This window comes from Podarcis muralis, chromosome 2, assembly GCF_964188315.1.
Source record: "Podarcis muralis chromosome 2, rPodMur119.hap1.1, whole genome shotgun sequence".
Taxonomy (NCBI): Eukaryota; Metazoa; Chordata; class Lepidosauria; order Squamata; family Lacertidae; genus Podarcis; species Podarcis muralis.
Window position 1 is genome coordinate 43,440,173 of NC_135656.1, and position 27,991 is coordinate 43,468,163.

At 44.7% G+C, this 27,991-nt stretch overlaps 1 protein-coding gene across 6 annotated transcripts in view; it reads left to right on the top strand.

Annotated features, from left to right (window-relative positions):
* The window catches only part of PRKACA (protein kinase cAMP-activated catalytic subunit alpha), a 58,639-nt gene that overhangs the window by 15,903 nt on the left and 14,745 nt on the right, over positions 1-27,991 (top strand). Inside the window, exon 1 of one of the 6 annotated variants that reach the window (XM_028717308.2) lies at positions 5,978-6,312. The exons of 4 other annotated variants lie outside the window; for them this stretch is intronic. In XM_028717308.2, coding sequence (XP_028573141.2) covers positions 6,123-6,312 — 190 coding nt within the window. In that variant the 5' untranslated portion in view covers positions 5,978-6,122. Of the gene's footprint in view, positions 1-5,977; positions 6,313-16,073; positions 16,162-27,991 lie in introns of those variants that run through there. One more of the 6 variants, XM_028717310.2, reaches the window with a different exon arrangement.

Below are 27,991 nucleotides of genomic sequence, written 5' to 3' on the forward strand. Positions count from 1 at the left end.
CTTTGCATGAGAATGTGTGATATCCTCATTGTGGGGTTCAGACTTGTGGAAGAAAAAAAATGATGTTGCTGTGAAGTTTTGCCTTTTTTTGTGGGGAAGCTGTGTAATGGGATCACCACCCTTTGCAATCTCCTATCAGGATAGTTGTAGCTCAATATTGTTCTGTACCTTGTGTTGGATGAGTCTGAGAGGCCCTTATTTTTCACAGAATACCTCTTGATTACATTTCTGTCAGCAAACGGAGGAGGTGGGGGAATTAAAATTCTGACATTTATGGGGAAAAAAGCTGTTTGGAGACTTCACACAGACAAAGCCCTAGCTTTCCTGAGTAGCGTGGGCTTACTGGCAAGCTTGTATTAACTATGCAAACCCTGATATCATGTTACATTAGCGGGTATGGAACTCTGTAAGTGTGGTGCTCCAATTCTAATGTGTTGCTCTTTGGCTTGATGGTATATCTCTTGATGTCTCATTCTAAACATTGATACGCTGATGCTGCAAACATCAATATAAAACTCTGCCAATAGTTTCTAAACAATATTTTCCGTGAACGTAACTCATTATTTGGTAGTGGTTTGGAATTTTGAATTCAGAAGCCATTTTTAAAACTTTATTGCAATGCTTTATTGCATTTGTTTTAAAAACAAAGACTATTCACCAATTCTCCTTCCTTTCTCTCATTAAAGTTTTCAGGTGTGATTTAAGACTTGTTTATGAAAATACATAAGACAGAAACTATGCAGGCAAACATAACTGGAGGATTTTACGGTGAAAACTGTGGCTCTTGGCAGCAAACTTGTTAAAGTGCTGGGAATGGATAATGAACTAAAGGGACATAGCTGACTTTCATATTTTAGTTAAGTACAATAATGTTCACAGCATGTATAAGCATGTTTCCGCTCTTGCCATTTCTGCAACCTTCATTGGTAACCACTTATATTTTGTGCTTGCCAATTAATGGAGGACTCCATCTACTAGTGTTTTGTAAATAATGACAAATGTGCAGAAGCCCGCCCTCTAAAAGCACTAATTGTTGCATATCTCACTCTATCTGGTGAGTGGTACAACTCCCACATCAAAAATTCAGGTGGTCAGTGCTACATAATTGATTTACATCAGTTTACACCACCAGCAATTACTGAAATGTAGGGAAAGGAATGGTCAGTAGTTAACCACAGTCTGTTAGCAGAAATTAAAAGATTCAGCTTCCCCAACCATCTTTGTTTTAACTAATTCTGATGCAGGTCGTTATCTGATTTTTATTTGCTACCTATTGCTCTTTACTGTGGCTTTAATGCATGCCTTTTGCACATTGTGAGCCCTCTCATGAACCATTCTGATTAAGAGGCAGTGTTGAATATGTCAAATTAAATAATATTGCCTGGCGTGTTTTAACTGAGAAGCATTCCTCAGTGTTTCGTTTGTAGCTTCTGTGTGGGAGCTTCATGTTTCTAACCACTTTCATTCTTAGTGAAGTATTCCAGTCTGCTCGGAATGGCAGGGAGTCGTATCGTACCAGATGATTCTTTCAGCCAATTAGGGTGACCCAAGTTCCCAGGGAGTCAGCTTAACCGATTAGACACTCCCAATATCTGACATATGAAATTGGGTTCATTGTAAGGTAGCAAAGAACAGAAAGAGCTCTGTCAAAAGAATCTGCTGGCAGAGTGTGCCAAGAAAGAAAAGTCTGAAATATCCTCAAGTCCCAAATATTCACTTTCCTTTCTGAAAAGGGGGGGGGGGGAGGGCTTCTGCATCTTACTCGCAAGTTGTGAGATCCAGTTCTAAAGAGTGTTGTGACAGTCCAGTAGGTGCAGTTGGAAGAGGATGCCACCAAGTACATTCTGGTATTGAGTTTACATAATGAGACAATTGGTTCCATTACCTATCAATTTGGTACATTTGAAAGATATACAGTGATGAGGTGATATATTCAGACTTCAAAAGAAAGACGTGTTCCATTTCTAAGAAACAAAGCTGATGGTAGCACAGTTTGATTTTGCTTGTTCCCAAGGTGCATTGCCCCAGGACAAGTTGACCCCATGTTCAGAGTCGAAGAAGAAGAAGAAGAAGAAGAAGAAGAAGAAGAAGAAGAAGAAGAGGAGGAGGAGTTTGGATTTGATATCCCACCTTTCACTCCCTTTAAGGAGTCTCAAAGCGGGTAACATTCTCCTTTCCCTTCCTCCCCACAAGAAATACTCTGTGAGGTGAGTGGGGCTGAGAGACTTCAGAGAAGTGTGACTGGCCCAAGGTCACCCAGCAGCTGCATGTGGAGGAGCGGAGACGCGAACCCGGTTCCCAAGATTACGAGACTACCGCTCTTAACCACTACACCACACTGGCTCAGTAGTATCCTGAATTTTGCTTGCCAGTGGCCACCTCTGAGCAACTGAAGACTTGTCCATGTATAATCTGGAAGCTTTTCTTCTACTGCAAATGGCAGGTGTGGAACTCCCAATCCAGATAAGGATTGCAGCAGCAGTAAGAGGTTAAAGCTCCTTGTTCTCCTGCCAATTCATACTGAATCCCTGTTGCCTACTAAGTTCCTTTTTTTAAAAGGCCCTTAATTCAATTGCTAACTGTGTGAAAAGCATCTTGTACGGCCCTAATTTTAATGGCACATCTATCTGTACCAGCATCTAAATGTTCTCTTTGGGCTTCAAAATGTGTGTAATTAAGAAGGCATTAATTGTCCTTTAGTTGGTAGTTTATATTACGCTACAATAGTTCTGCCAAATTGGGGGGGGGGGCAGGGATTGACCCCCAAGTAGTTAATGATATAAGAAGAGCCCTGCTGGATCCAATCAAAAGCTGATATGATTTAGCATATTGTTTCGCACCATGGCCAACCAGGTACCAGATATTGGGAGGAGGTAGGATATGTGCACTCCAGCAACTGGTATACAGAGGTGTGCCACCTCTGATCCTGGAGGTAGGATACAGCACCTTTCTCCCCTTCGCACAATTGTATGTGGCAAAAACTGATGAGAACTTTGATGTAGCAATATTATGGTAAAGGTATTATGGGTACAGAATTTACTTGTACAGACCACTTGCTGTCATCCCAAACTGTCCATTCACTTAGCCTTTCCAGTTACTGTATTTTAGACGCCCCCATGTATAAGACGCCCCCTATTTTGGGGGACCCAGAATTAAGAAAATGGGGGGAGATTTGGCCGTGTACAGTATAAGACGCCTCCTAATTTTTGACATTATTTTTTAGAGGGGGGGAACCTAGTCTTATACATGGAAAAATACAGTAGGTCTTCTTCATCTGGTTGGACTCTTGCTCAGCAGCTTGCATATCTGCATATCTGCTTGTAGTGTTGAAGGGTAACCCTGTTAAGTCAGAGGCACGGAAATTGCTGAGGAGGGCAGAGCACCTCAAGGACTCTTCCACCTGTCCTCTTGGTGTGCCATTCCATGTCTTACACAACCATTGCTTTCTGCCGCTGTGGCTGGTTGCATTTATTCCAGCATGCTCATTAAAAAATATTTTAAGCTTTTGTGCTGAACCCGTCAGAGATTTGCCTCCTGGGATGAGAAAAAAATAATAATCACCTGATCTAATGAAGCCTCACCTGCACAATGTTTAACCCTTTCTGTGTCTTCAAAGGTGAGAACCTGTTTGATTTTTAATGCCACAAATTAAGATTCCTAACTTCTTGAGAGCTTGGAAACCTGGCAACTTATCTGCAGTTAGTAGGTCTACCCTGCTCTAAGTACTTGGTTTCTACTACTGCCTACAAGTCAGTCTAGGAAGGAAATTGTTTGCTCTACTTCTGCTACATATCACATTGATGTATTTGATCTGGATTGATTCAGCTGAATTGTAGTACTGTGAAGAAGAGTCTCATTATTTCCTTTGTTTTTCTGCTAGAGATGCGTTAACATGCACCCAATGGATTTGCAGTATGAGCAGTAGTTGTTGTGAACTTTTGTCTTTTCTGTAAGTCGGGTCTAGAATAATTGTTTGGATTTCCAGAAATGGCATGCTTAATACTCAGTTTGAAGCATTTTCCAGCCATGTGAGAAGTTGTTCTTCCTGGGTGCATCATTCATTAGTCTACCTAGTTCAGTAAGCTGTCTTTGGCAGTAGTCAAATCTGACTGCTCTCAGAGGAAGTGACTGTGTTCTTGTTTGTGCTCTGAATGATGATAAAGTGTTGGCCTGCAGAGAGGCTTTCTGAACTTTATGAAATGCAGAGCAGCAAAGGGATCCTCTTTGCATTCTTAGTTAATAGTTCAGAGTTTCAGTCCTTAAGCTGGTGCATCTCAACCGTTTCAGCAGAGAGAATGGACAATGGAGGAGTGCATTTTCCTCATGGACAACCTTTGTGTGCATGTTTTGCTGAACATTAGTGCAGAAGATGCAAAGTTGGTAGCCTGTTCCTTTAAGGACTTTGTACAAAGCTGGCACCATGCCCAGCCTCTTCTCTTCTTCTTCCCACTTCAAGGCAGTTCCTTTGGGGCTTTTCCTGAAACAATACCGCAAGCTACCCTGCCACTCTGCTTGCTCTGCTTGCCCTGCAGACAGTCTCTGAACCAAGAGCCAGCACTGCTTTGAGGGACAATGGAGAGTTGCAGCACAGGCAGAATGAACTATGCAGCCTGAGTCTGGATCTGTGCTGAAGGCGTAGAGAACAAGGCTGTCGTCTGGAAACAGCGATATGGAAGCTGAACCCCGTAGTCCTCAGAGTATGTGGGAAGGCGACTCCGAATTCAGCTTCCAATTTTGGACCCAGCTTTTTCTGTGGATGCACTTGGTTGGCCGGTTGGTCACTTACGTCCTGCGTAGCTTTGGGGGGCTAAAGCAATAACTCCTTCCCAAGTCCCTTATGACTTGGTTGTTCTTTGGAGGTCCACTGTGACATCTAATATTTTTAGAGCTCTTTGGCAAGCAGTCCTATGAGGAAGAGACGTCGCCCTGTATTTTTTCTTCTTTCCTTTTCCTTACCTCCATTCTTCTCTGTTCTGGATGGCCTTGCCTAAGAAAGGCTTCTTAACCTTGAGAGAAGGACAAAGCTTTAGAAGCAAGATTTCTGGTTTCTCTTCCCATGTTTATCCACACACTCTGGACTGTGCAGTAATCTTTTGCTTCATTCAGAGAATATGAGCTTTTGGGGGCTGCTTAGCAATAGAATCCAGAAGTTATGAGGACTGCCATTCTGCAAATGAATGTTCACCCTTGGAATGTTGTATTAGTGTTTAGAAAGAGTGATTTCTATCTCCAGAACATGGAGCATCCAAGGGGATATGGACTTGAATGAGCTCCTACTTTGAGTTTTGGACGGCCACACCTTGTCTTATTCCATCTACAGCATCAGAGGTTTGCTTTGGCGTGCTCTAGTTTCATCAAGTTTTCTGAACATCTTGGTCCCTTCCAACTCTACAATTCTATGATTCTATCTCAGTCTCCCTCTCTCCTTGAATTGTTTCTTCTTTCTGTTAAAGAATCACCTCGTTTTGGAAGGTAATAGGGCTTCCCTACCTGACAATTTCCTTATTTGCCCTACCTTCAGCCCTGAGGGCAAAAGAGATTCGGAGAATTTGTGAGCTATTTTAAGCCTCATTGCATAGTCCTTGCTACTGCTGATCTGGCAGGCCTTTCTCCCTCTGTATTAATCAAATCTGCCTGCTGTTCACCCTCTGATCAGCTGTGTAAGTGACCAGGCTCCCTGTATTTCTTTCTAAACAGAGAGAATATGGAATGAACTGTCTTGGAGCCTTTCTGAGCCTTAGCATGGGGGCTTGGGAAAACCTGATATGGATGGCGGCCCCAGACTTGTTGCTGAACTGACATGAATGCTATGGTCCAGGGAGGTGGGTTTGATGGAAGTCGAGAGCAGTCGGCTCAAGCCAAAATGCCTGTGTGAATCACTTGGAGGGGAATGTTAAGAGCTCTGCTGAATCTGGGACTGTGTCTGTTCTCCAGTTGCTGCCTTTACCCCTCTCTTCCTGTGGCGGGACAGGAAAAGCAGTGCCGCTGCCTCTACCTGTTGGCAAATAGCAATGACTGAAGAGAGTGCCCTCCTGGATCCTGACTGAGCTGCTTGGCTGTGTTTGCTCCGAGAGCAGAGCTGGGGCAGAGGAAAAGAACCGGTGATAAAATAAAAGAGAAACATGAGCCATGGAGCTGAGGTGAACTCTCAAAACTCCAGCAAGGACAAAGGGTGTAAGATGTCGGCGCTACAGAAACTGGAGAGTCTGGCAGGGCGGATCTTTTACTGGGGGCCACGGAGTGATGCTGGGGCACCGAACGTTGGGGAGGCAGCCTATGAATCTGAGCACACGGCAGCCTGGAATGAGCAGAGTGAGTTGACAAGGGAGCACGGTTTCCAGGGGTGCCAGAATCGGTGGGTTCCCCCGAGACTCTGCTCCAGAGCTGCTGCTCTTCTGTGCCTCTTGGTGCATGCGTATGCTTGTGGTTGAGTGTGTAACTGGAATCTGAAATAGGACTCTGATATTTTTCAGAGAAGCCCGCAAAAGGCTATAGCCTTAGCTCCGACAGCCATTCTGGCTATGACTGTTGACTACCTCTTTCCTCATGCTAAGCTAAAGTGTAGGGTGCTCAACTTTAATGAGGCCACAGCTGCTTGGTGTGTGGCTTTGATTTTGGCCTTAGAGAAGCCCCATCGGTTCTCAAAAGCCCACTTCAACTCCCTCTTTCTTACTATTTGTTATCAAGCTGTTGGAGCCGGATGCTGCTGAATCATCTTTACAAGCTCCAACTCTGCAAGTGTCTATTGCACGGAGTAGAGGTGGGGAGCCTGTAACTCTCCCAAAGTTGTTGGGCTTCTGCTTCTATCAACCCTGGCCCAAATAGCCAATAGGAGGGGATGATGTGAGTTGTAGTCTAGTAACATTGGCGGGGCACAGTTCCCCATCCCTGACCGAGAGAAAGGACAGCTGGAGCGTTCCTGGCTGTTCTCCCACATTTCGTGGGGAGAATTGCAACTTTTTGGGAAGTTGTTGGCAAAGGTCATCATTAAGAAGCAAATTCTCTTTGCCCGTGTGTGTTTCAAAACTTTCTTCCCATTTTGACAGATTTTCCCCGGCCTCTCCAACTGATGTTGTCACTTTAGCTGTTTTGGTTAAAATGTGTGGTCAGAGTTGTTGACATAGGGAATTTCAGTCTGAGGTTGACAGGGTGATGTGAGTGAAAGTCATGGGCTGATGATTGTTGCTTTTTCCTCTTTGCTGCCACTACCAGTCAGGATTGTAGCTTTTGTTGTTGACTTGGTGTGATGTCATATTCTATTTCTGTCACTGGCTGTATCTTAATTCATGGTGTTGTCTACCTGTAGGGTGATGGGTTGTAAATAGATGGTAGGTCTTCTATAGTTCTGTCTGGACCACACATTACTCCTTCGTCTAAGGCAAAAGGGAGTGAATGCAGTCTTTTCTTGGATCCTCAAGTATGTTTAAACAAAACTGTCACAATGTTTTGGCAATGCTGTTTGGTCTAAAATAGAACCTTGTTGAACATCTGATGCCAGATTCTTCTTTGGCCCCTTTAATCTTTTGGCATTGACACCTCCATGCTGCATCTGAGTGTGTTGCACATGAAGGAAAGTGTTCAAAACCACCAGCAGCACATTTTGGAACTATTTAGCTTATACAATACACATGTAGATTCTATTCAACATCTACATGAAACTGCTGACAGAGGTCATTTGTAGATTTTGGCTGTGGAGTCATCAGTATGCAGATGGCAGCCACCTCTCTCTCATTTTCATTTGTTCCTGTAAGATAGTTGAAAGGCTGAATTGCTGTCTGATATCTGTGATGGACTGGATAGGGTGCAATGAGGGCAAACATAATTCAGACAGAAGAGGTACTGTTGGTAGTTGGACCGTGTGATATGAGATTGGTTTTGCAGCCTGTTCTGGGTGGAAAGTGTGACAGTGCAGATGCTTAGTTTGGGGGTGCTTCTTGATCTGGGTCCTGTTTCTGCAGGTGGTGAGGGGTGCCTTTTCCCAGTATCACCAGGTGCAACAGCTATCATCCTCCCTGACACAGGGGAATCTTGCCACAGTCATTCCTCCTCCTCTAGTGACCTTCAGATGACAGTGCTGTAACTGTTTATGTGGGGCTGCCTTTCAAAAGTGTTTGGAAACCTCAATTAGTTGCAGCCAGAATGCAAGGCACTTTGAATCTGTAATTAATGTATATGAATGCTGGTTCTACATGATTTGCACTAGCTGCTGATTAATTATCATGTTCAGTTGCCTTGAACCCTCTTGTGAGGAACCCCAGGCTTTTGCCAGAGTTCAGCCTGCTCCAGAGAGGGTGCTCACCACACAACACCCTGCCTCTTCTTAGCTAGGCAGATAATAAATCAGAACTCCAGCTAACATTGCACAACTCTCTGGCTTGCTGAAGACCAGAAGGTCACTGCAGGGCTGGTCCCTTTGCATCAGCCAGTCCACCCAATCTGACACACAGCAAGGCCATTACCTGTAATGCGCATCTGCCATCAGCTCTGTCGTCTTTTGGTTTTTTATTTATTTCAAGACCAGAGCACTTGGGAAATGTGAAGTGCTTCCGATCTCCTCCGATGTTTCCAAAATTGACAAGCCAATTGGAGCAGTTCATTTCAACAGTATAATGTAAGACAGTAGGGGGTCATTTTGTTGCTGCAATTGGCAAGGATTTCTAATCCTTAGTTTTTAACAATCTACTACAAACCCCTTGGGGATCTGTTAGTAGAGTATCTTCAGTCCACCCCTGGCCTAGAGCATACAAATACAGGGTAACGTCATGAATGATTGGTGGCTATTTAGCTTCCTGCATAGTTTCATTTGAATTAACTAGTTAAGCAACTCTGCAGTAGGATTAGATTTCTCTGGATCTAACAGTGATCCCTGTATTTCATGTTTATTAAATCCTCATAAAGAAAGCATGCTAGTTAAATCAGGGTGGGTTTTGTCTATCCTGCTAAGCACTGAAAAATTTGTGTCTGTTTTTCAGAGATGTCCTATGTCCTTTCAAACAAGGTGTTCTCTAGATTTGTGTCATCTTCTCCAGAACTCCAGACTGGATTTGCTTGCCTACCTTGCCCTGTCCAAATCCAGGTTTAAATGTGACTGTCTTTGAGCTTATATTAGCTTGGCAACCCTAAATGCCTAAGCAACAATAAACAAGTATGTTACTTGTCAACCACCTGGCATCCACCCACTGGGGAAGATGCATAGAGTGCATCTGTCAGTGAAATTTTAGGCCTTAATCATCTGCGCCCTTAGAGCTAGGTTGGCTGGCCAATTTCATTTAAACAAGGACTATGAGTTATTGGTACTCCTGGCTGAAACATGGCAGACTTCCTTTGTTGATCACTCCTGCAAGCTTAGTGTTAGCAGGACCAGTTGCTTCTCCAGTTTCCTAAAGCCCACCAAAGCCTTCCCATGCCAGTTATATAGAGCAGATGTCAAAGGGACTTGTAATTTGGGCAACACATGTTGTCTCTATTCCCAGGGATTCCCTTCCCTCAGTAACAATCAGATGCATAGTTAAAACCTGTGCAGACTTGGAAAGGTTGGCAGCTAGGTAGAGCTGTTTATGAGAAATTCCTGCAAGATTTGTGATGTACGCATTCAGTGAGATGAATTATGTTCCCAAGTGTAAATATGTTCAAGTGGTCTGGTCCTTTGCTTCCTAGGTCTTGGTACTGTTGATTTAAGAATATTGATTTCTCCCACTGTGCTTTAGGCTCTAGGACAACTTGAAAGATTAGTTTGCCTCTCTTGAAGACAAGGCATAAAGCAGCAGCAACCCCACTTCTCCGTGTGGCCTGGTTGATGCAAGGACTGCATATTATTCTCATGGCAATTGTGCATCTAGTGTTGCAGGAGAAGTGTGATTGGTACATGCATTAAATGGTTATCTTGTTAAATCATAGTGCAAGAAGGCATTGAAGTTAAGAATCCTTACTTTTTGTAGGAAGGCTTGCTGCTTTTTCCCTCCCTCTCCCCGCCCCCTTTCCCTTGTACCTTCCCTATCTTATGCTATGGCAAGTTCACAACACTGTGGAATAGAATGCCCCTTTGAAGCCTAAGTTGGGCTGGCACCCTCGGCTCTGCAATAGCTGATGGGCAAGTGCTAAACAATAGCTGGTGGGAGGTGCTGTTTGACTCACTGCTTGCCTGCTAATTTTGGTTCTTGGCCTGAATCGGCTGCAGTTTCCTATTGAGCGCAGCCGTGTTAGGGACATGGCTGGCTGTTCAATCAATTCCCAGGGAAATTGATTAGGGTCACTGTGTTCTGGGCCTCTGGCAAAGCTACTTTGTCCTTCATCTTCTAGACCACTGGGGCATTGTGGTTGAAGGGTGGAAAACCAGTGCCTCTCTCCTGTAGGTGGGCCTCTAACAGAACATGACAGACTGGTATTAAAGCAACCTGTAGCTGAGATAAAGGCTTCAGGATTGAAGAGAGATGAGTGCTCAACCTTTTTTCTCTGGGTGCTGTGTTAAATTATTCTGACTGCACCTGTACACTCATAATTATTACATAATTCTGTTTTGAAGGCACTGAAGAATTCAGCAGAAATTGTGCTCGCTCCTTTCTGCTTTGATACTTTTTGTTCTTGCAATATGTCTCAAGGTACCTCCTCCAGTATCTAAAATGTCTTCATTCTGCACATATAACTTAGTGGAAGATGTTCTCAATGAGCTTCTTGCCTTAATTTTGTAATTTTGATGCTTTGCTTTAGGGTCTTATAAGCACAGCAATAGAGGGGCATGTCTGTTGTCATCCACTTTTGTCACCTACTTCCTAAAGCAACTGCCCTGTACTGTATTTGCTACTATCAGTAATTTTTGCCTGCCTAGTTGAGGACTTGAGCACTTAACCTTGCCTGTCTTTGAACCTCATCTTTGAGGTAGTATTGCAAAAGGGCAAATTACAAACTCTTTGATCATCGTACCACCTACCAACAAAACTTTTGTCTTTTTTGAATTGGGCTACGTTTTATTGGTCAGTTTTATGGTGACCAAAGCAGCATTGGTAGCAAAACTTGGTCAGAAGAAAGATTGATTAGCTAGAATTTGATAGATTCTGCTTCAAATGCAAACTGAACCAGATCCCCCCCCCTAGCCTGAGTTCTAGCCAAAGATTTTTCCCTGAGCCCGAACCTTCCTCTAAATTACGCCAAGGCACGCAAGAAACAAAGAGGTGGTAGAGAGGGATCAACAGCAAGCAAATAACCCCAGGTTCTAAATAAAACAGCTTCCTTCTTCATTACTTGCGCATGGCAGCTCCGACACATATTTGAAAATTAAAAATTACAAACTCTTTGATCATCGTACCACCTACCAACAAAACTTTTGTCTTTTTTGAATTGGGCTACGTTTTATTGGTCAGTTTTATGGTGACCAAAGCAGCATTGGTAACAAAACTTGGCCAGAAGAAAGACTGATTTAGCTAGATTTGAGAAGCCACCACCCTCTCAAACCCCTTGCCTCTCCTCCTCAGTCCACACATCTCACCAGCCCTGCTTCATGCCTTCCTCAAGTGCTTTTGCTGGCTGGAATGCATCCTTGAACTGTGATGATCCCACTTCCTCGTTGGGATGGAGAGATGTGTACTTTTGCATGGTCAGCTTCTGCATGATGTGGCTTCTGCATGGTCAGAATGCAACCTACTATACAAAGGTAGTAAGAGCTGCATCTGTCGCTCCACCTACTTCTTGCTTCTTGCTTCTGGTCATGCTTCCTCTCTTGGAAAGCTGCTCAAGAGGGAACAAGACTCACGTTCAAGTCACTGCTCAACCATGAAGCTCACTGGGTTGTCCTGAGCCAGTAGCTCTTCCTGCTTAACTTACCTTACAGGGTACTTAGGAGGATAAAAGCGGAGGGAGCAGGGAGAACCATATATGCTACTCCCTGGCCTCCCTTGAAAAATGGAGTATAATTTAAAAGCAACTGTATGGCAGGAATCTTTCAGCCATAAAGGTAGGAATATTATAGTGGGACTGGGTGGGAGGTAGGAATGGAATGGTCACTTATAACACTGCACCTATCCAGTGGCAGGTGCTGGTAGCATTTGCTCAGCCCCACTGCACACAGTAGTAATAGCACCAAAGACTCCTATGCACGGGAAGAATTGCTTTTCCCAGGCATAAATAGTAAGTGCCATCACTGGCAAAGTGCAGTAACTCTTGGAACAGAAGCACAGCTTCTGAGAAAGGCATCTCAACTGCACATGACATGAGTTGCAACTGCATACTCATTGCATAAAAAAACAACAACATTGAAGGGCCCTAACAAGAGACTTGTGCTCTATAGGCTCTATTTTTTTTTTTTTAAAAAAAAGAGCTGCGTACAAGCAGATGCTCATAGCCAGTGCTAAAGCAGTGAATGTGCTTTGTGGAGCCTCTGCCCCCTGCCACTGCCCACAAGCACAGAATGGGATCTGTGTGCATAGAACGCCAACTGGTGACTATTCTGGAAGTGAGCCAGGGACTGGCAGCTTGAATGCCAGTGTTGAATGGTGTCATTGTTTCTTATTGATACACCTGCCCAAGAGCCATAGATTCTGGAAATGCAAGAGAATGAAATTTGCAAGGAAAAAACAATGTCCAATCTTAAGTGAGAAAGGGGGCAGTATTATGATAGAAAGGGTTTGGTGGCTGCTGAGAGGAGGCAATGAAGACAGCGAGAGCCACAGCAAAACTCCAGATTCCTCCACTGAGCATGTAAGCTTCCACGTTGGCTGCTCCCAGGACTGGACTGCACTAGCAAAAAACTTCCATATCAAGTAGAAGTACAAAAGCACTTTTGCCATATTTTAAATGGAATACATAAACAGGGTTCTTACTTGTTCTCAACAAACTTCTCCTTCAGAAAGTTGAGGAAACAATGAGGGACATGCTATTTTTAGATCAGAATCTGACTAATAGGAAGGAAATGTTTGAGTCTGTGAAAACAGTTGGCTATGTAAAAGAAAGTAACTATGAACTGCTGAAGTCCATGATCCTGAAATAGGAAGAGGAAGGGCAGCAGAATAGCAATGAATGTTTAACAGCTGAAAGCTTCAAAAAGAGCATTAGCTTTTTGAAAAGTGTTGGCTGGAAAAATGTTTTGAAAGGAGAATCTATGATAGCAATCAAAGCCTGATGTTCTTTCCTAATATGATCAGGGCAGGAAATGGGACCTCCAAAACAAAGTTGAAAGGAAGTCAACCTACCTTAATATCTGGCTCTGACTGATGGTGCAAATGGGGACATCTTGCATTGCTTCTACTGTCTGACCCTTAGAGAAAGGGAGCTCTGTTATGAGAAATGCAGCTGCCTGGAACACCTCTGTTCTCCATGATTGCAAGTCATCATTTGGTGTGACATTCTTGGGGTCTTCTGGGAATCTCTCTTGTGCCAACCCTAGGCATTTTGCTGCCTCAAGTGGAGCCCGAATTATGTCGACTAGGGTCAGCATTTTAAAATGTCTTTGCCACCTATTCAGATACAGATTCTTGCCTTCATCCATCTCTTCATCACTGCCCCTTTGGTGCCACATACAGCAGAACTCTACCTTGTTACATGGTAGGGATGGTCATGATTCCCCCCCCCCTTGGAGATCATAAATTCTAAAAAAGATGGCATGTAGGACTCAAACAATTTCAGACCAAATAGGTTAAAAAATATGTAACTGTGCCTGCAGCACTAAAGGAAACCATTACTCACCTTGGAACCTGTTGGTAATTGGCCTTCTAAGGTGGTCTGATCCATCAAGAAGTATGCCATGCTGTTTTGCCTCCAACTGCAGTCCTTTGCAGTACTTTACAGGTGAAACATTTCCATGTGTGTCTGAAGGTTGGAAGGATGTTTGCCATGTCTGAAACTGGGGTATAAATATATTTTAAAAATAAAAAATTGTCCAGTAGCACCTTAGAGACCAACTACCGATAAGTTTGTTCTTGGTATGAGCTTTCATGTACATGCAGACTTCTTCAGATACCTTGTGAGGTTGATGGACTTGCATTTCATGGGGCTCAATGTGGTGCCTTCCGTGGTTCTAGATTCAGGTAGGTGTTGGTCTGATGCAGTAGAAATATATAAATTAGAAATTGTCCAGTTGGGTAGTCACCTTCCCATTGAACAGACTTCAGTAAGAAGTGCTCCTGGCTAGCCTGGCCCGCTCCTGAAATGAAGAAACCAAGGACTGACGCCATCAGTTGTTTGATGGTATCTCCCTCCCTTCCAGTATTCTTGGAGCCTGCTGACCATCATTCCGTCAGATGCATTCAGAACCTGGCACTTTCAGACAGAGCCTCCCTCCCATTTGCTGCCAGAAATCATTGGATGCTCTTCACAGGGGCTATTACAAAATTCTGAGACAGACTCAGCCAGATGATGCTCGAAAAGCAAAAGCTGGGGGGTGTGTGTGTGCTTTTGATCCATTCTTGCTTATGAGACGCTCTGAGAAGGTTGGGCTGATCTTTGAGCATCCTCTGTATGGAGGTTATCTTTAGCTCAGCTACCGAGCAGTCATTCCTTCTGAAATCACTGTTCTGCTTTTCTCTTGAGAAATTAGTCCAGCTCTGACTTGAGGGAGCAATGTGAAGCCTTAGGCCTTCTGGCATCTCATTGTACTTGTGCTGGATAGGACTGCTTTTATCTCCTCAAATATATATGTGTGTGTCTATGTTGTAGATTTCATTCAACTTCGTATTTCCAGGTGAGTCCTGCTACTATCTCTAGCTACTTCTGTTGGGCCACCACCTCAAGAGAGTCCTGTGCTGGATAGCTGCATATGCTTAATCTTCTAGTAAATTGGCAATTGCGGTGTAGCTGTCATGCCTTATTATCTCACTGGTCATCACCTGCAGGCCATGTAAACAAGCCTCTCTCCTCTCATCCCTTGGTATTTTCTTTTGGATTAGGAGCTGCTCTTGTATAGGTTACTTTAAGCCTGTGTTAACCTGTTTCTATTAATGAAAAGAGACACAGGGCTATCTGTTCTTGGCAAGCATGTGCTTGAACTTGCTTTCTGTTCTGGTGTGTGTTTGTTTTTAGGATCTCCTCTGGGGTGGCTGGGTTAAGAGGCGATTCCTTTTCAATCTTTGGGGCTTCCTCTCTTTTTCAGCAGCCGCCTGACACTTCACTCACACACATCAAAGTAAAAACCTAACAAGTAATGAGGGTGAGTGAAGCAGGAGCTCAAGGTGGAACTGAGATCACTAATGGCAGAATGAAAATCTCACGGCTGGGCTGATAAAATGTTTTCATTCTGAGGGAACAAAAGAAAGGGGTTTCTCTCGGCACCAGCTGGAGACTTGGGCTTTTACTTTCTCTGCTTACTTTCCCCTCTTGAGGAATAGAAAAGAGATGTACAGTCACCACTTGAAAACAAGCAAGTGCACCGCTACCTTTCCTCTTTTAATCTGGAAAACAAGAAGGGTGAGTGCATGCAGGCTGGTCTTGGCTTGGGTCAGTTTGCAGGGCATGGGGGGAGGATCTACGGCAGCCTTTTGTGATAGGCTTGTGAATGAGCTGCCTTTGGTGACTGGCAGTATCTTTCTCGCCACCTCCTCCTCTCTTTCTCTTTGCATTGCCATCATGTGATCCCCTGCCCCCCTTCTCCCCCCCAGCATTGTTTCGTAACCAGCTGTCCCACTTACAGAACAGTTGTTTCTGGACTTCGGGGAAGTGTTAAACTGGGGGGGAAATGGTTTGCACAGCATCTGCGATGACTCTCTCAACCTCATCTCTAGGCAGAGGCCACGTTGGCATGGTCTAGTTCAAGCCTCACTCCACTTGGAATCTCAGGAGCTCCGTGTATGGTGGATCTTCAAGGCGGAGCCTGCTGTGTCTGAATAAGCAGCAGGTGTTCCAGAGGAGCCTTTCCAGGTGCTATGGTAGATCACTCCTGCTGGCTATAACGGTGGCCTACACTGATGCAGTCGAAGGAAAGGGAGAGAAGGCGAAACAGGCGTGCCCTGGAGCTGCGCTCAGCCCTTTGCTGGCTGGGGACTCTCTTTCGCTTCCAGGAGAAGTTGAGCTCCAGGCGGGGGCCGTGTTTGCTTTTGCCACCGGGGGCAAAGTCCCCCATGAGCCGTCGGGTCAGCCCTTCCCCGCCACCCGTTTTGACCTTTTAACTGTATGGTTGCAGCTACGGAAACAGCCGGGTCACCAGGTGGACCCTTGGGGTTGAGGGCCACCGAATGGATGGTAAGGAACCACGGGGTCCTGGGTGGGTGAACGGACTGCTGTCTGCTTTCTCCCTCGCTCCCTGTGTTTATTAGACAGCTGCTTCTTTCAAGGAATGTATGGTGAGAAAAGGGCTCTAAAGACAAAGACACACATGGATCTATCTGTGACGCTGACTGTGGCACAGTAAATTTTTGAGCAGATGGGTTTGTACTCACATGCAGCCCCCACAACAAATCAGCTCTGACTGTCATAGACATATGTAGAAACTATTTAAATGGTTAGCCTTGGGGGAGTTATTCCTGATGAATTATGTTTCCACTAACTCCAGAATTTATCCCCTTTTATTTCCAGTTAAAGAACCTTGAGCGTTGAACAAAAGATGCTCAGAGCTGCTGTTTTCTCTCTAAGGGTACCATTTTTGCTTTATGAATTTGCAGCACGTCGTAGTTTGAGCTGAGCTTTCTTGCTGCTATTACCATCCTAATTGCTGTTTTAAATGCTTATATGAAGGAAGAATCTGCCAGTTTATTCTAAGTAGTAGATTCAAAGCCTCAAAAATCAAAGGTGTTGGCACCATAAAGAGTAAGGAGGGTCAATTAGGAGAAGACTAAGGATCAACATGCTCAAGAGTGTGCTCCTTGCTGACAAGCCGTCTAAAGCAAATTCTGATAACTTTCACCCATTCCATTGGACATGGTTGTATTTAAATAAAATGTCTAGCCCTCAAGGTTGTGATGAAGTATCAGAAATAGCTGTTTAGATTCTGCTAAACACTTAGGATATGGATGAGTCTTGAAGCAGATTCTCTTGTTTCCTGGAATTCTAACATTTTATCAGTATTCCAAACTCATGGGAGTGGCAAGGGTGGAGAAGGCTCATCATTTGTGGGGTAGGAGGGAAAGGTTAAACTTCCCTCTCTATTTTTTTTTAACTGACTGGCTTCCTAATGGTGCATTTAAGTGTTACATCTAATTTGGCTTTCAGTGACAAATGGCAGGTGAAAACATTTTCCCCTGGAAACCTATGCCTGCTCGCTTTGACCACTGGTCTTCTCTAGAGGCCTTTCTTTCTCCCCCATTAATGTCTGTTGTTACACCTTCTGACCTGGTCACTACAATCTCAGTTATAGGGTGATGGGCAGCCTATTGGTGAATAAACTGCACCAAGCTTTTTCTCAGAAACACTGTCCTGTCACTTATTAGGACCATGTTCACAGATGTCATGGCTGAGCTGAGATGTCATGAGACTTCCTGTTTCAGCCCCCAATAAAAAATAGAGTCATTGTGATGTAGTGTTACTGTATTGAACTTTGACTGGGCAGACCCTGGGTTCTAATCCCCACTCAGCTATGAAACCCACTGGGTGACCTTGGATCAGTGACTCTTGGCCTAATCTGCTCACAACTTTTGTTAGTATAATTGGAGAAAGGGGGATAATAGAATTGTGTATGGTGCCCTGAGCTCCTTGGAAGAAGAGCGAGATATAAATGTAATAAGAAATAAAAAATAAATATTTCACATCCTCAAGAGTATCACAACCAAAATGAAATTTGCATAAATCTGTCCCATGGTTGATTCCAATTGCAGGCATTGGTTTACTGGTCATAGGATATTTCTTAGAAGGGTTGAGGGGGTGAGGTTATAGAACCAGATTACCTGCACTTGGCCTAGAAATTAAGGGCACATGCACACCATACATCCCAACACACATTTAAAGTGCATGACTTTCCCAAAAGAATCCTGGGAACTCTATTTCTCCCCCCCCCCCCCAGTACCTTCAATTACATATTCCAGGATTCCTCGGAGGAAGTTATGTGCTCTAACTGTGTGTTGGTTGTTCTTCAAGGGTATGGCATGGATCTGCCCTAAATCTGCTAGTCTGTATCCCATCCTTTTGCTGACTGGCTTTCTATACTAGAGAGATTACAATGGCGTCTGTTCCTGTATAGCCACTGAAAAAGACAGGAGAATGCAAGGCAGTGTATTGATAACATCTGGCTGGCCTGTGCTTGCCTATGGCCAAGGCTCTTAGGATGTTTAAGATCCCTCTGAGATAACATACAAGTTACGCACCAAAGCCAACACTTGCCCCTCAAGAGACTTGTTAGCCAAATGATGATGCTTTTTTGTTGTTGTTTTGGAAACCTTGTGAGGAGGGAGGCCCCTTGTGTTGGAGAATATCTTGGTTTCCGTCTCCAGTTGCTAGCAGTGCAGGAGCGAGATTGAATTCTAATTTCATATCTGAATTAATGCTGAAAAGACCCAGAGTGATAAAGTGGTGAAACGAAAGCAGTAAAACATTAAATGAGGAACATTGAGGTGGCAATGTTCAGATGCAGCAGATCAGTACAAATAAGACTCCCACGCAGACTGCTTCCCAACAGTCCTGCAAAAAGATGTTTTTCTTGCATTTCTAAAATGTCACCGTGAAAATCATTGCCATACCTCTTCTGGGAACTCATTCCAAACCTGCTGGAAAGGTCCTACCCCTTCCAATTGAAGTATAACTTCTGGAAGATGGGGATTTTTATCTGGACCCAACCAGAAGTTCCTAATGGGAGGCTAGTGTATGTGTGTCAGGAACACAGGAAGCTACCTTCCACCAAAGCAGACAATTGGTCAGTCTAATTTAGGGATGGAGTCCCTGTGGCCCTCCAGATGTTGGACTCCATCTTCCATCAGTCCCAGCTGGCATGACCAATGACCAGGGATGATGAGAGTTGTGGCCCAACAACATGGATGGCCACAGGTTCCCATCTCTAGTCTATACTGACTGGGAGCACCTTTCCAGGATTTCAGACAGGTCTTTCCCAACCTACGTGGAGATACTAGAGATTGAGCCTGGAGCCTTCTGCATGTAAAGCAGGGGTGGGGAACCAGGGGCCCTCCAGCTGTTCTTGGACTTTTGACTCGCATCGGCCCCAGCCAGCATGGCCAATGGTGAAGGACAATGGGAGCTGGAGGTGAGCAATATCTGGAGGCCCAGAGGTTTTTCAGTTGCATCTGCCCTATTGCTATACAGGTGTCCCCCCCACTTAGGCAGGGATTATGTTTCAGGGCCCACGCACATAAGCAAAAATCGTGTAAGTGGGGAGCACCCTCTAAAAAGCCTCTGAACGCCTGCTTTTCCCTACTCTCCAGCTCTCTCTACAATGCAGACTAAAATATCAGCTCTAGGGCTGGTTGGAGGCTGGAGGACACACAGGCAAGTAGTGGTGGCGGCGGCTGTGACTGCTGCAGTACCCCGCCCATCAGCTGTTGGGGAGGGAGGCTGTGTGCTCGGGTCTCTTTGGGGCTTCCTCCGCCGCCACTGATGTCTTTTTCAGGCTCTAGGGAGGGTTTCCTCACAAGCAACAAGGACTCTTCAGCTCTCTCCCACGATTTCCTGCTTTGCATTTTTTTATTTATTTCCTGGCACTGCATGTATATGTGTTTGTGTACAAGTTTATTGCCTGTAGTCTTTCCCCCTTGTATGGCCAGAATGCCTAGTAACCTACAGTTACTTCAGCTTCCCTTCTGATAGGGAGTGCAGTTCATCTCCTTGAGCAGCCTGGACCTTGTTTTGACTCCATGCAGAAGATACCATCTGCCTGGGAATGCAAATGGTGCCATACCAACAATTATTTGAAGCATGCGTGGTTCCACAAAATGTGTTCCGTAAATAACACTGGGGCTTTTATTCCCTAGTGCAGCTTTTCTTTTGTATTCCCTTCCATTTGTTTATTCTTAAGGCGTTTATATGCAGCTTAATCATAAGCATTTCCACCAAGTATTTTCTGAGAGGACTGCGACCTAAGCTGCAGAGCAGCTAAAATAGCATTTGGAGGTGGCCTTCTCCATAGGAAGCACAAAATAAGGTTTTTTTAAAATAAATAAATAAATATAGCACGTCCATCATACGATGCTCTAATTTGCCATGCTCATGAAAATCATATGCAAATTGTATTTCATGTGGATTAGCACTGAACTGTCAGCTCCTGCAGCTTTTCTCGAGTTGCCCCTCTTTCGAACAAGGTGCTCCACCTTGGCTGTTGCTTTGCTGATCTCCGAAGTGCAGAGAGAAAAGAGGTGAATTCGTGTGTCTGATGCGAACAGCTTCTGTGTGGTGAATAAGCCTGATGGGAGAACTCTTTGAGGACGAAAGCGTGCATGGTGGAGATCGGCGCAGTTCAAGAGAGTGCCTGCCTATGTTGCTTGAGTGCCCTGTGCTCAGTTTATCTGCCAGCAATGCAGCCTAGCAGTTGTGTTTTGGATACAGTGGGAGAAGAAGAAGATACCGGAGGCTTTGAAAGATTACTAGGGCTGCATCTCTATTAGTCCCCTATGCTCTGGTGTTTATCTTGGCACAGGTCAGTCTGTGAGGCTCTTGTGCAATTGGACATGGTCGATTAGTTCCATAAGCTGGATTCATGGAGTCTGACCAAGCCAATGTGAATAGAAAATGCCTTCATTGGGTTCACTGTTTAAGGGGTGCTCTCAGCTCAAATGGTGTAATGGAGAGTTATTTCTGCGGCAAGAGATGCTTTTAACACCTGGGGCTTTGTCGTAATGAGGCAAATGGTGTGTTTCTGCTCTTTCCCCCTTGTTGCTTCTATTCAGCCCACCAATTTCTTGTTCGGTTGTCATCTGCAATTCTGGCTGCAGCAGCGGTTGAAGATGTGTGGGGAGGGGAGCATAATTAGGAAGGGAAATGGCTGGAGAATCCAACCCCCTTGGGCCAACCTAGTCTTGTATACAGCATACTGTCTCTCTCAGCAGCTAGCGTAAGAAACCTATTACAAGAAAGGTAGAAGAGCCCTCTAGTGGTCATAGAAAGGATGTTTTCACACATATATTGGGTATCTTAATCTGCAACAGAAATTTGCTGAAGCCCTAAAGCTGGGGTGGGGAGCCTGTGTCCCCCAGAAGTTGCTGGACTATAACTCCCATAATCCCAGACCATTAACCATATTGGCTGAGGCTTATGGATGGCCCACTTTAACTGATTCCGCAGCCCCGCCCTATGCACTTCAGATCTCATGAAGGCAACCCTCTTAAAGGAATCAAGGGGCACCCAAAAATAAAGTAATGATTTCTGCATACTCAGAGGACTCTCTGGGAGACATGCAGAAGTATGTAAGTTTGTGAGCTGAAAGAACAACTTTTTGAAAAGAGAAAAAAAAGCATTGTGGGCATTTTAAGACCTTTGGAATGTCAGTGACATACAGAAAAATAGACTATTTACTGGTGCAGTTCATCTCTGTCTGAAGAGGGAAATTCTAGGTTCATGTTGCACCCCAAAAGTAAGAGGTGCTGTCTTTTTGCTGCTAGCCTCTTCTGGGAGGGGGTTGGGTGCCAGGGAGGGGGCCATGCTGTTGTTGCTGTCCATTTACAGCAATGTTAAAATCCTGGGTTTCCTTCATTGTTTTATGTGAGCAGCTCTTAGTTCTGCCCCGGAGGATGGAAAAAGTGGGTCAGATTGGAAGTTGGGCATGCTGCGTTAGTCTAGCAATTATGTCTATGGCTGCAGGCTGTTGAGCCATAGAATGATGGTGTCAGTTAAAAGTGGCAAGCAGAGGGGGAGGTTGGGGGATGCATGCCATGAGGCTAAAATATTTTCACCCTATATATTCCTCTATTTTGGTAATTAAAAAAAAAAAGGTGCTCGTACTCATGTCTTGATAAAAGTGCTGTGGGTACCAGCACCAAATGGCTACCTTGGCAGCAAAAGGTGCCTGCACTCCATATTGGTGAGTGCTGCCCTCCCAGAAACAATATATGCACACATGCATACATATATCTCAATAAAACACTTGGGTTCAGGATTGGCAACCAGCCTTGAACCCTGGGCAAGTTAGCATTTATAGCAGACTCGGGGAATGTTTATAACATGTGGGAAAGCAAAAATATGTGAATCTTGAATAGTACTGCTGGCCTCCTGTTTCAGGCTATGTGGAACCCTGAACATTTAGAATTATTTTCTCTGTATGCCCAAGTAGCTGAATTAAATCCAAAGGTGTGCCAGATACATTAAAACTGAGAAAAGGTGAAGCCCATTCCTTTGTTTTTCAGATCTAGCAAAAAGATTGTAAAATGCTGACCTACAGCTCCCATCATTCTTGACTGTTCCTGACCATTCTGGCTCAGACTTATGGGAATTGGAGCCTAGTGACACCTGGAGGGCCACAAAACTTAACAGAATGCTGCTGCCTTTTGCAAACTTGCTTCAAAGCGTTCTGGTCAGTGAGAGTGCTTCAGAAAGGAAAGCTGGATCTGCTCTTCCCCAGCCTTCTCAACTCAGGCTGTGGGTACCATGGCCACAGAATACAGCTCTTCACGTTGGGTCTGTAATACAGGGGGAGGGAACAGCTGTCTTTGGAAAGGGCCATGGCTCAGTGGCAGAGCATATACTTCTGTGTGCATTGAAGGTCCCAAATTCAATTGCTTGTACCGCTAGCAAGGTTGAGAAAGTGTCTCACCTGCCAGCCTGTGGAGTTGCAGGCAGTCGAGTGTTGCAGGCAGTGCTGAGCAAGATGGGCCAGTGGGCTGATTTTGGCACAAGGCAGCTTCTACTACTTAGAAAACATTTATTAGATGTGCGTTCCAGCACAGAAGCCATCCGCTGCACAGAGTTCAAATAATGGTTTAAAGCAAATCTATCAAATAAGCCGCTAGACGAAATTTCATGAAATGATAGGGGTCATTAGTGTGGGAGATGAAGAAAATGTGGGTAGAGCTTGTTGGGTTAAAAATAGGGCTAGCTGAACATGCCCACGCTTGCCTTGTACCGTAGGGGAGTGCTCAGACTCCCAATAACTTTTTCTTTCTTAAAAAAAGAAATCTACAAAATGGTGTGAGCATTTCTTCAAAGGCACTCTTCAAGCTGGATGATTCAGAAGCACTGCAGAATGGCAGGTGAGCTTCAGAGTGAGCGAGCGCCTCGTGTTCCACATTGGGACACACAAACTCCTGCACAGACACTGATGGGATCTAAATGAGCTGTCACTACTGCCAGCGAGGGCTTGGGGTCATGGTAGAAAGCGCAGTGACGTCATCTCAGTGTGCTGGCGCAGTGGAGGAAAAGCAAATCTGATACTGGGAATTACTATGAAAAGGGACGGAAAATGAAACGGCAAGTACGCCAGGATGAGACTCTGGTATGGCTGTGCTTGGAATGCCAATGTAGTTCTAGTGGCCTGGTTTTGAAAAAGAGATCACAGAAGGGGAGGAAAGTAAAGAAATGGGTGGCTAAAGATATTCCGGTGGATGGGACTTCCTTCGAAGAGAAGTTTAGGCCGCACACTTATTTAGTTCACAAAATTAGGAATGGTGTGAAAGAAACCAAAACATTGGAGTTTGAAGTTCTCTAATACTTTGACAGCAAGTTCAGGACAAATTAAAGCAAGCACTGTTTTCAACTTATGGAATTCATCCCACAGTTTGGAAGGCCACTAACACTGTCATTGTCACTGTCAACTGGAATAGGTTTAGCTCCCATAGATGGGTCTATCAATGGCTGTAGGTCATGGTTTGCAGATGCACTATATCTTTCCTTACCAGAGGCAGTGAACAGACAGAGGATGATTATTGAAATCATGCCCTAGTTATCAATTTTCCAGGGGTATGTGGTTGGTCCTGGTTAGAGACCATATACTATACTTGATGAACTTAGAATTCTGATCCTGCAAGATTATTGTTGCCAACATCCAACAAGAGGAACAAACAATTACTTGCACTTTCACACTTGTATTACGTTTTTCCAAGAAACTCAAGGTAACGTATGTGGGATTATCAGTTTTTTCCTCCCAGCAGCCTTGTGAATTAAGTTATGTTGCTTGTATGATTTCCCCCCACCCCGCAAAAAGACCCCTTCAAAACCATTGAGCTTCATGGTTCAAATTCAGTTATCTAGCCACTACACCACAATGACTCTTACAGTGCCATTTGAAAGCTGGGAGAACAGGAGATTAGCACATCACAATTATAGCCTTGAGCAGGGGTCAGCAGGGGGCTGGTCCACTGTCCCTCAGACCTTGTGGGGGGCTGGACTATATTTTTTTGGGGGGGGAAATGAATGAATTCCTATGCCCCACAAATAACCCAAAGATGCACTTTAAATAAAAGCACACATTGTACTCCTGTAAAAACACCAGGCAGGCCCCACAAATAACCCAGAGATGCATTTTAAATAAAAGGACACATTCTACTCATGTAAAAACACGCTGATTCCTGGACCGTCCGTGGGCCGGATTTAGAAGGCGATTGGGCCGGATCTGGCCCCCGGGCCTTAGTTTGCCTACGCATGGCCCTTGAGGCCCTTGAGGAATGATGGAAGTTCACTGGGCAAGAAATTGTACAGCAGTCAGTAATGATGAGACATGTGGTCCAACACCATCTGGTAACCCAAGAATGAGAGAGGTTGTCTTAAGGAATTTTTTTCCTGTTCCTGGTGGCCTATCTAAATAAACCTAAAGTGGTTTTTTAAACCACAGTTTCTCTTATTTGAAATATACATATTGATGAGACAGTATTGCATCTTTCTCTGATTTGGCATGTAAATGCACATGTTTGGATTGCAATACAATGTCTTGAGTTTTGTGTACCATAACTTGGAAGTCCATATTGCTAGGGGATAGCAGCTTCATTATGGAGCCAGGCGAATGTTCAGGGCTCACTTTCAGCCAAAATAAACTCCCAGCCCCTAAACCACACTCTGAACCTAACACTAAACCAAGGTTTATTAAACTATGGTTTATGAAACCATGGCTTAGTGTTTTGTGCAAAGCCTGCCTAGTGGCTTGACTATGGTTTGTTTACTGCTAACAAACCATGATCTGAAGCTGTGGTTCGTTGCTGGTTTATGACCCTTAGTTTGTTGTAATTAAGTTTTGCAACTCTCACCAAGCCAAACACCCTTCCTTAACCATGGTTTGTTTGGCTTCCCCACCCCAGATGCTCACTGAACTACAAAGGCATGAGTTGAGAGCAGCTGAAAATTGAACCAAGCTTTGGAGAAAAACAAGCCATGGTTTGCTTGCTCATCTGTGAGACAACTCATGGCTTGTTTTAACAAACCGTGGTTTAGTGTTCTGTGTGAACCAGGCCTCTGTCTGGAGAACAGAGCAGCCATCAAGAATGCAGAATTGTTCCCTCCCTTTGCCTAGACCTCAAGACAGGGTTGATGGTTTAGAGTGCAGTTGGAGGCTCTTGGGCATGACGCAGGAGCGACTGACGGCCTGAGGTTAGATGAGATCATAGTGCTCAGCCTGGCCTTAAGGCCTGTGGTGCTCTGTCGCTGTCGGGGGTCCCTCATGGCTTATGGAAGAGGTCAGTGTTCTGGAGATGGGGAGGGGTGATTGCTGCCCCTTTTTGGAGGGGGGCCCATGGAGCGAAAATATAATGCTGAGATGGCCCTAGGAAGGGGGGAAGAGCTGCCAGAATTTTCTTACGTGGCGAAAGAAATCTTGAGGAGTGGGGAGGGGGCTGGGATCTGTGCAGGAAGGTGTAAGCTGGTGGCGCTCTGTAAGTAATGTGGATAAAGCAGGAGACAAAGGGAAAGTAGGTCAGACAGGCTGAGCTGCAGCTCCACGTCTGTTTGTGTGCGTGTCTCGGGGAAATCCAGCCGCTCTGTGCTGCAGCATGAAGGAATTGGGTGGGAGGATTGCTGTGAAGGTTTGGAGTGGGAGGATGCTATGAAAGCATCCCCAGACTGCGCCTGGCCATGTTCCCTTTGTGTCAGGTACCTCTCCTGTAGGAAATAAGAGGCTGGTGCAAAGCAACCTTATTTCAGGGGCTCCTCCATTTTACGGTCTTCTGATCTCATGCCAGGAGAAGCTGCATCTCCATGATGGGAGGGGGGAACTCAAAATGAGCTTTTTCTGGTGGATGCAGGGGCAGACTTAACTCCACATTCTGAACTGGGAGCCAGGATCCCTGGAATCTGTAGTCAGGCTTCATTTCTGTAGATGGTAGCGAACCGTTCAGCAAATTTACCCTGATTGAGGAGTGCTTCCTCGGCCTTTTCTGCTTCTCTTTGCTTTATGTAAATACAGTCGTACCTTGGATCCCAAATGCCTTGCAACTCAAATGTTTTGGCTCCTGAACGCCGCAAACCCGGAAGTGAGTGTTCTGGTTTGTGAATGTTCTTTGGAAGCCAAACATCTGACGTGGGTTCCGCAGGTTCTGATTGCATTCCGGAAGCTCCTGCAGCCAATTGGAAGCCGCGCCTTGGTTGCTGAATGTTTTGGAAGTTGAACGGACTTCTGGAACGGATTCCATTCGGCTTCCAAGGTACAACTGTTTATGCTGTGCTTGGCCCCAGTGGATTATGGGATCTTGAGGGCTTAGTTTGTAAGGTTGTTGTTTCATAGAATCATAGAGGTGGCAACTGCAGTATTGTTGATAGGTGGCCATCCAGCCTGCTGTTCTTGATGCTGATATTTAGTTGTTTTTCTTACCGAGTGACCCGAAGAAACTTCCATTGAAAACAATAGCAAAAAACACAGCAATACAATTAAAAGGCAGGTCTGATAGATTCCTAGCCAACACAAAAAGAGGCCACAATCCCCCCCCCCAATTTAAGGACCCAAAACCTGGGTGAAGAGAAAAGTCTAAATATAGATAAAGATGGCACCAGGCATGCCTCCCTGGGGAGAGCATTTCACAACAGGGAGCCACCACTGAAAAGGCCTTAATGAAAGAGAGTCATCTGCCCCTTCCAAAGCAGTCTGGTTTACTGTTGAACATGTCATGTCGTCAGGAAGTTCTTCCTGATGTTTGGTCTAAATCCAGTCCTTTTTCTTGTAGTCTAAACCCATTAATTCAGGTGCTATCTTCTGGAAAAACAGAAAACAAAGTTGCTCCATCTATGTAACAGAGGGTCTATTGCATTGCCTCTTGATAGTCTGTTCTCCAGGGTGTAAAATTCACTGACTCCTTCAACCTTCCCCCAAAGGGCTTGGTTTCCAGGCTCTTCATCATCATGGTTGCCCTCCTCAGAAAACATTCCAGGAGTGAGGCAAGCTTTTAGAAAGTGGGGGTGTGAAAATTGTTTGGGGTTCCTTTCCAGCTCAGCAAGGGGTACCAGTCTAAGAATGCACCCAGCCCCTTCCTAGTTAATCAAGCGGTACTGCTTTGCCAGTGAACACAACCTTTTGGTGTTGGCAGAACGCTGTGTTACATAGATGGAGATGCTGGAAGAGGGAGTTTAGTATGCCAATTCTGCTTTCTAAAGCCCAGCCCTGAGCTACTTCTGGAAATATCCTCTGCCAGAGTCCCCAAAACTCTGGTTTATATCATGACAAAAAACAAAACTAAACTTGGACAATGTTCAGCTTGCATAATACACAGAATTAGCATATAATTATTTGATCACTTTTAATCAGCCAAATTTATTTAATTAACTGATTAGATTATGACTCCAATTGTCTTCAGAACCCGCACAAGTGGTAACAGCATGGGGTATTATTTCTACTGTGCAGCTGGAGTAGAGAGAAAAGGATGGGGTTCATGGGATACAGGTGAATGATTAGGATGTGTTAAGGGTAATTTTCTCTCTCATTTACCTGTTTACCTCTAGATGTGTGTATTTTTGAAACTTGCAGAGCACCTTCTGAGTTGGAAACTGAGGAGAAAATGTGTGCATGCAAACAGATGGCCCTATGGTATTTTAGATGCTTACCGTCAGGGCAGGATTCACCTAATGAACTCCATCTAGTGGAAGCTCTGCACAAGGGCTTCTGCATGTGCAACAGGGCTTCCCCCTCTCCCATGTGCACCCTGAAATTGTCTCGAAGGGGTTGGGAAACCCCCAGAACAGCATGGAGGGAGGGAGATGGTTCCATCTGGCAAGTGGAAACCCTTACATAGGC